The sequence below is a fragment of the Lynx canadensis genome, chromosome A3, assembly GCF_007474595.2.
Source record: "Lynx canadensis isolate LIC74 chromosome A3, mLynCan4.pri.v2, whole genome shotgun sequence".
Lineage (NCBI taxonomy): Eukaryota > Metazoa > Chordata > Mammalia > Carnivora > Felidae > Lynx > Lynx canadensis.
This window is the reverse complement of record NC_044305.1, coordinates 35,772,712-35,784,096: the sequence shown is the minus strand read 5'-3', so window position 1 is coordinate 35,784,096 and position 11,385 is coordinate 35,772,712. Positions and strand designations below refer to the sequence as shown.

General features: G+C 39.6%; 1 protein-coding gene across 2 annotated transcripts in view; it reads right to left on the bottom strand.

Moving 5' to 3' along the window:
- Nucleotides 1-1,475: 1,475 nt before the first annotated feature.
- Nucleotides 1,476-11,385, bottom strand: part of SNAP25 (synaptosome associated protein 25) — an 86,720-nt gene continuing 76,810 nt past the window's right edge. For both annotated transcript variants that reach the window (XM_030310097.1, XM_030310096.1), the window contains exons 7-8: nt 8,778-8,922; nt 1,476-2,782 (exon numbers count right to left, since the gene is read on the bottom strand). In XM_030310097.1, the coding sequence (XP_030165957.1) occupies nt 2,714-2,782; nt 8,778-8,922 (214 nt within the window). In that variant the 3' untranslated portion in view covers nt 1,476-2,713. The remainder of the gene's footprint in view (nt 2,783-8,777; nt 8,923-11,385) is intronic.

Sequence of the window (11,385 nt, the reverse complement as noted above, 5' to 3'; positions counted from 1 at the left end):
CGTTATAGTTATTTCTCAGAATAACTTCCCTGAGTATCTGGGTATGTCTAGAACTTGTTTTGAGGCTTGGCAAGAGGGTGAAGAACTGCAAAGATTTGTTGAGAATGAGTTTGTCATCACTGTTTTCGTTCCTTAACTTCTCTTAGCAAACATCCAGAACTGCTTTCAGGGATGAAATTATCTGGTGGCCAATCAAGGCAACCAGGATGAATTCATCTCTATTGATATTACGGGGCAGGAGAGAGAGGCAGAGGAGGTAGTGGAGGTGAGGGAGGTAATGGTGGTGATGGCGAAGGTGGAGGTGAGGGCGATGACAGTGGTGGCAGGTGGTGGATGTGATTGTAGTGACTGGGATGATAGCAGTGATAACGGTGGAGATGCTGAAGGTGTTATGGAAGATGATGAAGTTGCAGAGGAGGCAGAAAGGGGAAGGTGGCAAGTAGTGGCAATGGTGGGGGGAGGGGTGGTACAGGTGCTGGTGGAGATGATGGTGGTGGAAGTGTTGGCTTCAATGGTGACAGAAGCAATGATGGTGGTAACAATGATGACGTAAAAAGAACTGGAAACATGTCTGCACAAAGACTTGCACATGAACGTCCATAGCAGCCTAACTCATAATAGCCAAAAAGTGGGAACGACTTGAATGTCCGTCAATGGATGAATGGGCAAACAAAATGTGGTAGCCACACACAATGGATATTATTTGGCCTTAAAAGGAATGGGGTTCTGTTACATGCTACAACATGGATGAACTTTGAAAACATTATGATAAGTAAAAGAAGCTGGACACAAAGCCACCACATACTGTATAATTCTATTTATATGAAATGTTCAAACAGGCAAATCTATAGAGACAGAACATAAACTAGAGGTTGCCTATGGCTGGTGGGAGTGGTATGGGAGTGACTGCTAATAGGTATGGGGTTTCTTTTTGGGGTGATAAAAATATTCTAATACTAGATTGTGCAACTCTGTGAATATACTAAAAACCATTGAATTATATACATCAAATGGGTGAATTGTATAATACATCAATAAAGCTGTTAAAAAAAAGCGGCGGTGTCAGCAATGTGGTTGTGGAGGGTTCACTTTTGGTGTGTGGGAGAGGAAGGAAGAGTTGATTGATACCCGATATACCTAAATCTATGTTGGGTCAAGTCTGAGTACCACAGATTTTTTCCATAGACATTTTTTCTATCTTCTGGAAAACTACATTTTCGCACATAGCTGACACTGAATCGACACACAAGTATTTCTGAAACAGATTATAAAAATCAAGCCAAGTGTCACCCGCCATTGGAATCGTGTCTAAAAGGAACATTTTTTTTTTCATACAGTGTTTTTTTTTCCCCCCATACAGTGTTCTCAGCATGCAGAACTGCTTTTTCGGAGCAATGGGATGGAGGAGCCAGGCTTCCCCTTCTCATGTGATTGCAAAATCAGACGGAGTCCATGAAGAAATTAAAGCAGACATCTGAGGTCTATAATTTTTAATAATTTTAAACTAGCTACAAAATGTCAATCACTTCACAAACTGACAGAGGAGACAGGAGGAATTTAATATTACATGCTGTAATGATATTTATCTCACAGTTTATCTATATTTCATTCATTTATATTATTTTTTTTAAGATTTCTTTATCAGCTACTAAATATCTCAGCAATTTGGTGTGCATAGCTCTAGATTAAGCAACAGAGAATTGTACTGATAACAAACCACAGGGGGAAATGGTGATTAAAAAGAGTCACCCTTATAAAATTTACATCTTCACACTGTTTCACAGCAAGATTGCTTTCTCCAAAACATAGCCTTCAAAAGCAGCAAACAAATCCTATATTACATTCATTTGACATAGTTCATCCAAACGTATATTTTGCTGGAAATGATTAAGTGGTGAGTGTGTCAAATCCATCTTTTTTTTTTAAATTCTTTTTTTAAAAAAAGGATGATTATGATTAATAAGTCTATATATTGACAGAAAGAAAGTGACACTACTTCAGTTTTGCTGGTATAACTTAATCTTGACAGTGTCTCAATACTGAGCATGCTTTGTTGTTTTGTTGTTTCTGTTGGTGTGTGTGTGTGTGTGTGTGTGTGTGTTTTCTCATCAGTATGCTACTGTCATGGAAAGATTTTGTTTAAGTAGGAATCTAAAAATCTATTTAGTTCTCATGCATAAATGCATAAATCACATCACTTTTAGTGCAATGCCTGTTATGTAATTCCACATTGTCTAATCATGAAATCATAAAGACAGATGACAGCCATGAGGAACCAAGGACAGCAAATTTTGAGAGTTTCAGAGCCTGACACCCAAGGAAAGGACAGTGGCAGTAGCTCTGTGGAATGTCACAGTTTTACAAGAACAATACTGTGTATTGAAAGAATCAACAGCACATTGAGCATTCCTAAATTGTTGTCATTCAGCAAACACCACTGAGGAGAGAAAAGGAAAAATGAAACCCAGGACATCTTATGTAGGGAGTTAGAGCCACCAAATGACTACTATATACAACCTTTGGAAAGAAAGAGACCCAGAAAGAACAAAACACATAATATTGTTAGGAATGTGATGAATGACACAAGACAACATTCACAATGGGAGTGGACTGATGTGTGTATGTGTGCAGACCTACTAGGTAATACGATGAGAAAAGCATGAAGGTGCTATTTTGCCCAACAGCATTTGGAAGAGAACACAGGTGGGCACATTTAACCACTCCCCAGCATCTTTGTTGCACGTTGGTTGGCCTCATCAATTCTGGTTTTGTTGGAATCAGCCTAGAAAAAGGGAAAAGAAAACAGAATTCAGGTTACCTTTTGACATTCCATTCTTCCTTCTTGGTCTATTGAAGTGCCCCCTTCTTGAATGAAGGCATCTTGAAACTCCTCCAGTCAGAATTAACCCTCTCTTCTCTTGTGATTCCCGAACCATTTCCTGTGGCTCTACTTAGACATGATCAAAGAAGCTTGATCTTAGCTCTCATGACTGTTTAAACCTACCAGAGGTTATCCTTTTAAGGACAGTGTTACATCATTTATCTTTCTATCCTGGAATGACACCCAATGACTTCTATGTTAGGTATTCACATCTATTGGATTGAGTTGAATTACCACCACTTATACAGTTGGATTCAAATCATGGCTACCTTATTAGCAGTATCATTTTGGGCCAATTACATAACATCTTGGGGCCTCAGCTTTCTTGTCCATAAGCTGGGAATAAAAAAGAATATTGCTAACAACCATGAGTGTCTATTATATCCCATTCATTCAACTTTGACAACATCAAGATTAATATCAACTATGAGATGTATATTATTATTAATTCTTTTATATTATTATTAATTCATTTTTCCCAATGAGGAAACCAGGCAGCCTGGAGTCAGAGTCCACACTGGTAATCATTATGTTAATCATTATAGTACCTAGGTCTGCTGTGAAAATGAAATGAATTTATATATATAATATGTTAGAATAATTTTTTACAAAGATTAAGTACTCAATATATCTTATCTTGCAATTATAGTTATTGGATGAAAACTTGACTTGTTTTAGGGATGTTTAATAATTTTAGGCCTCAGGGCACCTGGGTGGCTCAGTCAGCTAAGTGTCCGACTCCAGCTCAGGTCATGATGTCATGGTTTGTGAGTTTGAGCCATGCGTCGGGCTCTGTGCTGACAGCTTAGAGCCTGGAGCCTGCTTTGGATTCTGTGTCTCCCTCTCTGCCCCTCTCCCATTCACCTCTGTCTTTCTCTGTCTCAAAAATAAATACAAAAAAATTATTTTAGGCCTCATTTCTGAAGACTCACTCCTGTAAGCCTGATAATTGCCTTTTTTTTTTTTATTAAAGTAGGCTCCACGCCCCATATGGGGCTTGAACTCATGCCCCCAAGATCAAGAGTTACATGCTCTACTGGCTGAACCAGCCAGGTGCCCCTTATAATTCGTTGACTTGTTTTAACAAGGGGACTTTTATCATAATTTTGTGCCTTGACTGATCTCACTGCCTGGGTTACCTTTTGCTGTATATATAGCATGAAACCCAGAGTTGCTACCATAATAAACTTTTAAACCCCAGAAAATGAAGTATTCCCAACACCACTGAGAAAGGTATGAGTCAGCAAGCAGAGGCAAATATGAAGATTCTGTTTAGGCTGTTGTTTTGTCCCAGCGTGATTGGTAATGGTGTCTGCCCCTCCCCAGCCTCAGAAGAGAAGCAGGAAGCCAAGAGGCAGTGTGGGAAACAACTGTTTTTCTATCAACCAGTATTTATTCAATGATTACTGATTTTGCATCTACTATGGTACTTGGTACTTTCCTGCCTCCACCAAATTGGATATTCTTTATTCAGTTTAATTGTGAATTCCCAGCACAATTAGAGTTACCAACATTCAACTAGAAATTTGCCAAGTTAAAATAGAAATATTGCTAGATTACTGTAATTCTGAATTATCTGGCAATAGCTTCCTACCATCTGTTTGGATAACCAAAAGTTGACTTTCAAAACAGGTAAGAACATTAATTTGCCTTGATTGTTTTGATCTATAGACTCATATTCTGGACCTTAGTTTACTGATTTGGAAAATAGGTATTCTTTCCAATTTTACTTGGCTCTTAAATCTTCCCTCTTTAGCTATAAATTCTATCAGAAATAATGACCCTTTGGTGCAAAGGAAAATTAAAGGCTCAGACCAGTGTGAAATGTTCCTGCAGATTGAATTATACTATTTTTTCCAGACTATACACTGAGGAAAGCTCAAATGAAGAAAATCATTCATTTGAAAATGGGTGGCATTTCTGGAGGTAAACATTGTAGAAACTCTTGCATTAAGAATGCACTGGTGAGCCTTCACCTGGTGGTGAAAAGGGATATTTTGAAGTATAACATGAGGTTATTCTTTGGATATCGTCAAAGGTTCTGGAACAGACCTATGTTCAATAAACATCTGTGATTTCCACCTAAATTTTCTCTGAAGCAATCAAAATTCAAGCCCATATATCTGATGCAAAAGGTTCTACCTCTTTATTGTATAACAGAAATAGGATCTTTTAGGAAAAAAATCCTGAGGTAATCTCCTTTTAGATGTCTTCCTGGTATTTGGAGAATGCCTGTGTTCATTCTGTTTATATGCTTTAGGACTGTATTTATGGAATATAGCCCACCCCAGTTTTCACATTTCTATTTAGAGAATCTTAAGCTTGCTGGCATACCCAATATGCTACATGATTTGCCCTGTGAGAAAGTAAGGATGACCCCCCCTGCCCCCCACTGAGCCAGTAAGAGTTAGAAGGAGCTCATTAGCCCACCACCCTTCTGAACACTCTAGAAATATCAGCTTCAGACCATGGCAGGTAGCTTTTAGGCCCCTGCTCAGAATGCCAGAAGTAGATGTTTATTACCCTACATGGCAGCCCATTCTCATCTGAGGTTTGAACTGGTTCCTTATTATCTTCCAGATGAAACAATCAGGTCACAAAGCTGGTGAGTGCAGTTGGAACCTGAGGTCTTAGTTTTCAAATGCTGTTTCCTCATTGATAGGAGAATTCAAGGAATGCTAAAAGCTTCAGCTTCACTGTGTTTCACTGTGTGTGTGGCATCTACTGCTGACAACTTGAGATACTTTCTTCCTTTTTTTCTTTCTTGTTGTTTTTTTTTTAATTTTTTTTTTTTTTAGCGAGAAAGAGAGAGAATGCACAAGCAGAAAAGAGTGGCAGAGGGAGACAGAGACAGAGAGAAAATCCCAAGCAGGCTCCACACTCAGCACAGAGCCCCATGTGGGGCCTGATCCCATGACCCTGGGATCATGACCTGAGCTGAAATCAAGAATCACTCAACCAACCCAGCCACCCAGTTGCCCCTACCACCAACACTGACAACTTTAAATCAAAGTCTGAATACCGGGGCACCTGGGTGGCTCAGTTGGTTAAGTGTCCGACTTCGGTTCAGGTCATGATCTCACAGTTTGTGGGTTTAGCCCCGCGTCAGGTTCTTTGGTGACAACTCAGAACCTGGAGCCTGCTTCTCTGCCTCTCTCTCTGTCCCTCCCTCACTCATGCTTTCTCTCTTTCTTTCTCTCTCTCTCTCTCTCTCAAAAATAAATAACATTAAAAAAAATTCAAAGTTTGAATACCACTATTTCCTGAGCAACATAAAACAACTAATATAAACTTGCCCCATTTTAGTAGTTTTCTGAAAGAACTGTACCACTTTAACCTTAGAAGATTGTATATATATAAATAACTCAAAGCAGAAAGCAAGGTTTTTAAATAGACAAAGTAATTTCTTGACAGTCCACGGGGACGTATTAAAATTACATTGCTTTGGGTGCACCTGGGTGGTTAAGTGTTCCACTTCAGCTCAGGTCATGATCTCACAGTTTGTGAGTTCGAGCCCCACATTGGGTTCTCTGCTGTTAGTACAGAGCCCACTTTGCCTCATCTGACTCCTTCTCTCTCTGCCCCTCCCCCACTCATGCTCGCTTGCTCTCCCTCAAAAATAAATAAACATAAAAAAAATTACATTGTTTTGGACTTCCCAAACTTCACTATCAATCCAAGTGATGAGAAAGGATCATGATTGATGGGGTAGGGTGAAGGTTGTTGTTGGGGTCATGAGAGAATATGGGAAAAACATCAGAGGATTCTCTTTACTCTTACAGTGTGATTTTAATTTACTCTTAAATATGCAGGAGACCTTCTAAACTGTTACCTGTTATCAGAAGTGAGAATTTACATGAGAAGGTAGAAGTCTATTAATAATTGTGCAGCTCATATAACATGTATCATTTGGGGCAACGCTGGGTTGAAATGGACTCTATCTAATCATGCTTAGATTATGATTTGGGGAGTAAGACCCAGGCTGGTTATTCGAAGGCAACTAGACCCCTCTCTCACTTCTTAAGCAATTCTACACCTAAAAGGATGATACAAACCATAACGGCTATTTCCCATCCACTTGCCTGCCTTCCAATTATACCTCATGGCTGCATATGTCTTTGCCCTTGTAGTAAATTGGGCCCCAAATGAAAGGTTTTCCCTAGAGAAGAGAACTAGAAATGCAAAGTGGCAAAATTAAGATGCCACTTGCCTTTCCAGGAACACTTTTTGTGCTTAAAGTCCAACTCCATCAATAAAGGTTTGACCCCTCTCTCTTAGTAAAAGTTCTCCTTCTGGAACTCTAATTGAGTTAGAGGTACATTATCTCTCTACATCCATGAGTAAATTGGGTCCATTGACAGAAAATGAGTACTTCTTGTTTTTTCAAATCATTTCCTGATGGAAGGTGGTTCAGCAATTATTTCTTAGTTCATTTTTCTGGGCCATCATGGGCAGGTCAGTCTGTGTTGGCTCCAGTGCTTTTTGAAACTCTCAATATTGTTGTAAAATCTATTGATTTGCACAGCTTTAAAAGCTTTAGCATATCAAAGGCTCTTAGCAAGGATAAGTATGTCATGACTTGCAAAAGTCAGCAAAGCACAAGCTTTTTGCTAACCAGCACTGACATTTATATAGCTCAATATTGATCGGGCAAAATATTATGCAATCAGATATTTTTAATATGGGGCACATAGAGCACAATAAGGCAAAGTATTCCCTTTATGTCTACTTCCTTTTTCAAGTCTTGGGTTCCAAGAAACTCAGTATTTAGCCTTCTGATTCAAAGCATCCTTCTCTGCTCACCAAAGTGGAATGAATTATTTAGAAGAAACTCAGGGCTTCAGGCTCAGAACTTCAACATCCTCCAGGGAATAAACTCATACAATATAAGATTAGCCAACTAGAATTGATTATAGATGCATGATGGCCACTAAACTTATAATGTATCTATTTCTTCCTGTTGTCATTTTGACATTTTAGGAGATTATAAGCAATATTCAGGACTCTACTGATTGGGGAGGGGACAGAATACAAGATCATAGAAAGTATGTCAGATTTGTATAGTGTGGGATATCAGGTTTTGGTGCCCCAAATCTTTTTATAAAAGCTACCAAGTGTTTCTTTCTGTTCTTTTCCAATCTCAAGCCCCCAAACCCATTCCTTCCCATTCTATTCTCTCCACTTTTCCTTATGCCTCTTGTTGACACCAGGGGGTTCAGTCTTAGAGCCACATCTGGTGTCCTTGTGTGAATTCAACTTCACCAGATTATGCTCTCGATTTTGAGACCTGGACATGTGAACTGCTGAACTAGAAAAGGAATGTGGGCCTTTTTGAACTATCATGAAAGCTTTGGCATTTATAAAATCAAAGCTCATATTCATTTTCTGGTTAAACTAAAGTAAGTACTCTTTCCCATATTTCCTGATTATATTCCTACATCATCTCTTGACAAGCTCCTAACCAACCTTCAAGGCTCAATTTGACTTTTATTTGGGAGACTGTCCTATAACTTAACTCTTGAAATCTTCCCTCATCTAACCCTACTTTGAATTTTATGTGTGGCTCTCTTGGCAAATTATATAAATTCATCTGGAGGCTCACTGCCTCCCATAGGCTGTGAGTTTGTTACTAGTGGGGATGATATCCTTCTCATATTTATGTCCTTTGGTGCCTAGCACAATGCTTGAAATAGGAATATCTGCTAGATTCTACCCTCTTGTTTACTTATATGTTGGTGAATTTGTGTCTTGGAAAATAAGGGGAAACTTCCACCTATTGGTGTGCCTGAACCCAGTATCACGGCTTGAGGGTCTTATTATGTCCTTCATCCTTCCTCAGTGGTTATTTCAGAAGAAGTAATGAACAGTGGAAACTTGTTAACTGCCACAAGCTTACCTTCTCCATGATCCTGTCGATCTGGCGATTCTGTGTATCAATCTCATTGCCCATATCCAGGGCCATGTGACGGAGGTTCCCAATGATACCGCTCACCTGCTCCAGATTTTCATCCATTTCATTTTCTCGGGCATCATTTGTTACCCTGGGAGTCAAAATGGCAATTTTTAGAAGGCAGAATGTGAGAAAAATCTCAAATACCAAGGACTCAAAGCTTAGGGAAAATCTGTAGACGCCTAGGTATCAATCCTATCTACCTTCACTCTGTTCAATATGAGAACATTTTAGCTTTTATACATTAGAAAATAATTTTTAATTTTTTTAACGTTTATTTATTTTTGAGACAGAGAGAGAGCATGAACGGGGGAGGGTCAGAGAGAGGGAGACACAGAGTCTGAAACAGGCTCCAGGCTCTAGGCTCTGAGCTGTCAGCACAGAGCCTGACGCGGGGCTCGAACCCACGGACCGCAAGATCATGACCTGAGCTGAAGTCGGCCGCTTAACCGACTGAGCCACCCAGGCGCCCCGAAAATATTTTTTTTTAATATTTAAGTAATCTCTACACCCAACGTGGGGCTCGAACCCACAACCCCAAGATCAAAAGTCACATGTTCCACTGACTGAGTCAGCCAGGTGCCCCTACGATAGAAAATAATCTTTAAATTTCATTTTTGAACGCTTGAGTTTATAAAGAAGGCATATTAAATAGATTATCTACTTCTCTCATTTCCACCAGCTCATCGCTTCCTCTCTTCATATGTTTATCTCAAGTTTCATTTTTTAGGAATAAAGTCATTTTAGTTGGGAGCATTATAAGTCGGAGAATGAAGATGGAACTAGTTAGAAACTGTATTTTCCTTCTGAGATGTCAACCAACGTCTCCAAGAGTTAAATTTAGAATGAAAGAAAAGGCTTATTGTGTTAAGTCAGAGAATTTCTCTGCTCATGTTCTTCCCCATTTGGGACAAACATCCATGGGAAGGGTAATGATAATTACAGGCTGCCCCTTAATCCAGCTTGCTCCCAAGAACTCCAAAGGGAGCTACTTGTTCAAGATGATTTCTATTTGCTCAGATTTCAATGCAATGGGGGTTTTGGTGGCATTGCAAATGGGTGATTTCAAGGGAAGAAATTGCGATAAAAGATTATTGTCCCATTTTGGGGAGGAAGGAGTTGGCTCTCAAAGTGCCTTACCATCTTGCCATTTTTTTCATAGCTCAGCTTGAAAGTTACAAAGGTAGTAGCTCTTTATTGCAAGTGGTAAGTACTCATTCTAGAATGTACTGGCTAATTAACATTTTACCACTGCAGATGGTGATAGCCTAAAAATGTCCAGAGGGGTAAAAAACCCATTCCCCATGGTAACCTCCAGAGTTGACTGTTTCATTAAAGTTTTTAAAGCAGACGAGACCAGGGGAAATTAAAGGAGAACTTCCTAGCTTTTTAACATAAAAGTTTATTTTAATGATCATCAACAGCTAAGGCCTACTTCTAGTTCTATGATTCTCAACAAATCACCTGAGCTTTAAAAACCACAGATGCCTGGGTCTCACTACTAGAGATTCTGATTCAGTTGGTGTAGGTTAGGCTCAAGTCCCGATGTTTTAAAAAAAATAGCCTCAGGTACTCTAATGTGCACCCAGGATTGAGAACGCTTGGTCTAGTTTCCCTGGAAGCAAATAGAAGCAAGAATAGAATTGTCAACTATGAGGCTTTATAGACCTTATACCTAAGTGACAGTAAGCTGTCACTTGAATCTGGATTATTGGTTGGTAATATCAGCTACAATGGTCCAGGAACAAATAGATGTGTAACTATCTGTACACCACTCTAGTCAATGGTACCCTAGTCACTGCTGTGCTCCATAGTAGCCTGTAAGAGGGAATCATTTTTTTTTCCCTTTTCTTTTTAACAACAGGAATATTTGTCATTATTACTTTGTTTCCTAGTCTCCTGAGAGCTGAATTCTGGATAGGCAGATCTGTGTAATTTGAGATTTTTAAATGGGTATTTAAGTTGGCTTTTGCTTCCAGGTCTCAAAGGAAATAAGAAGTCAGGTATGCTTGTTATTCTCTATTTGTACCCCCAGATCCATTGTCTGACTGGTTTTGCTCTCTCCCCAGAGATGCTGGCCTCTCTACAACTACATCACCCAGCTTCTCTTACCCTCCAGCTAGACTTTGGTGGTGACCAGTGAGATACTGGAGGGCAAGAGGAGACAGGAGTGAGGGCACTTATTTCCCTTTCTCGTTTCCTGCTGGTTTTGCAACAGCTGCATTTCTCTACAGTCTCTCACCCACAGTGGTAACTATTGTCAGGTTCTAACAATAGCTCCTGTCCCTTTAGGACTCTTCCTGCTGCTGCTAGTCCACAAGTGATTTACTATTGCTTGTTATTAGCCCTGCCCATGCCTCTATAAACAATCTCTTTAGTAAGTTCTGTTCAATTAAGTTTGTGGAATGAGATAGATGCCCATTTTCTGCTGCACTGATACTGGATGTGGTCACATGACCTGCTTTGTCTGACGAAACTGGCAAAGCTGACAAGGTTTGTGGTAAGTGCTTGTGCGTTGGAGCACAATGCTTGGAATGCTGCCACCACGACGTCA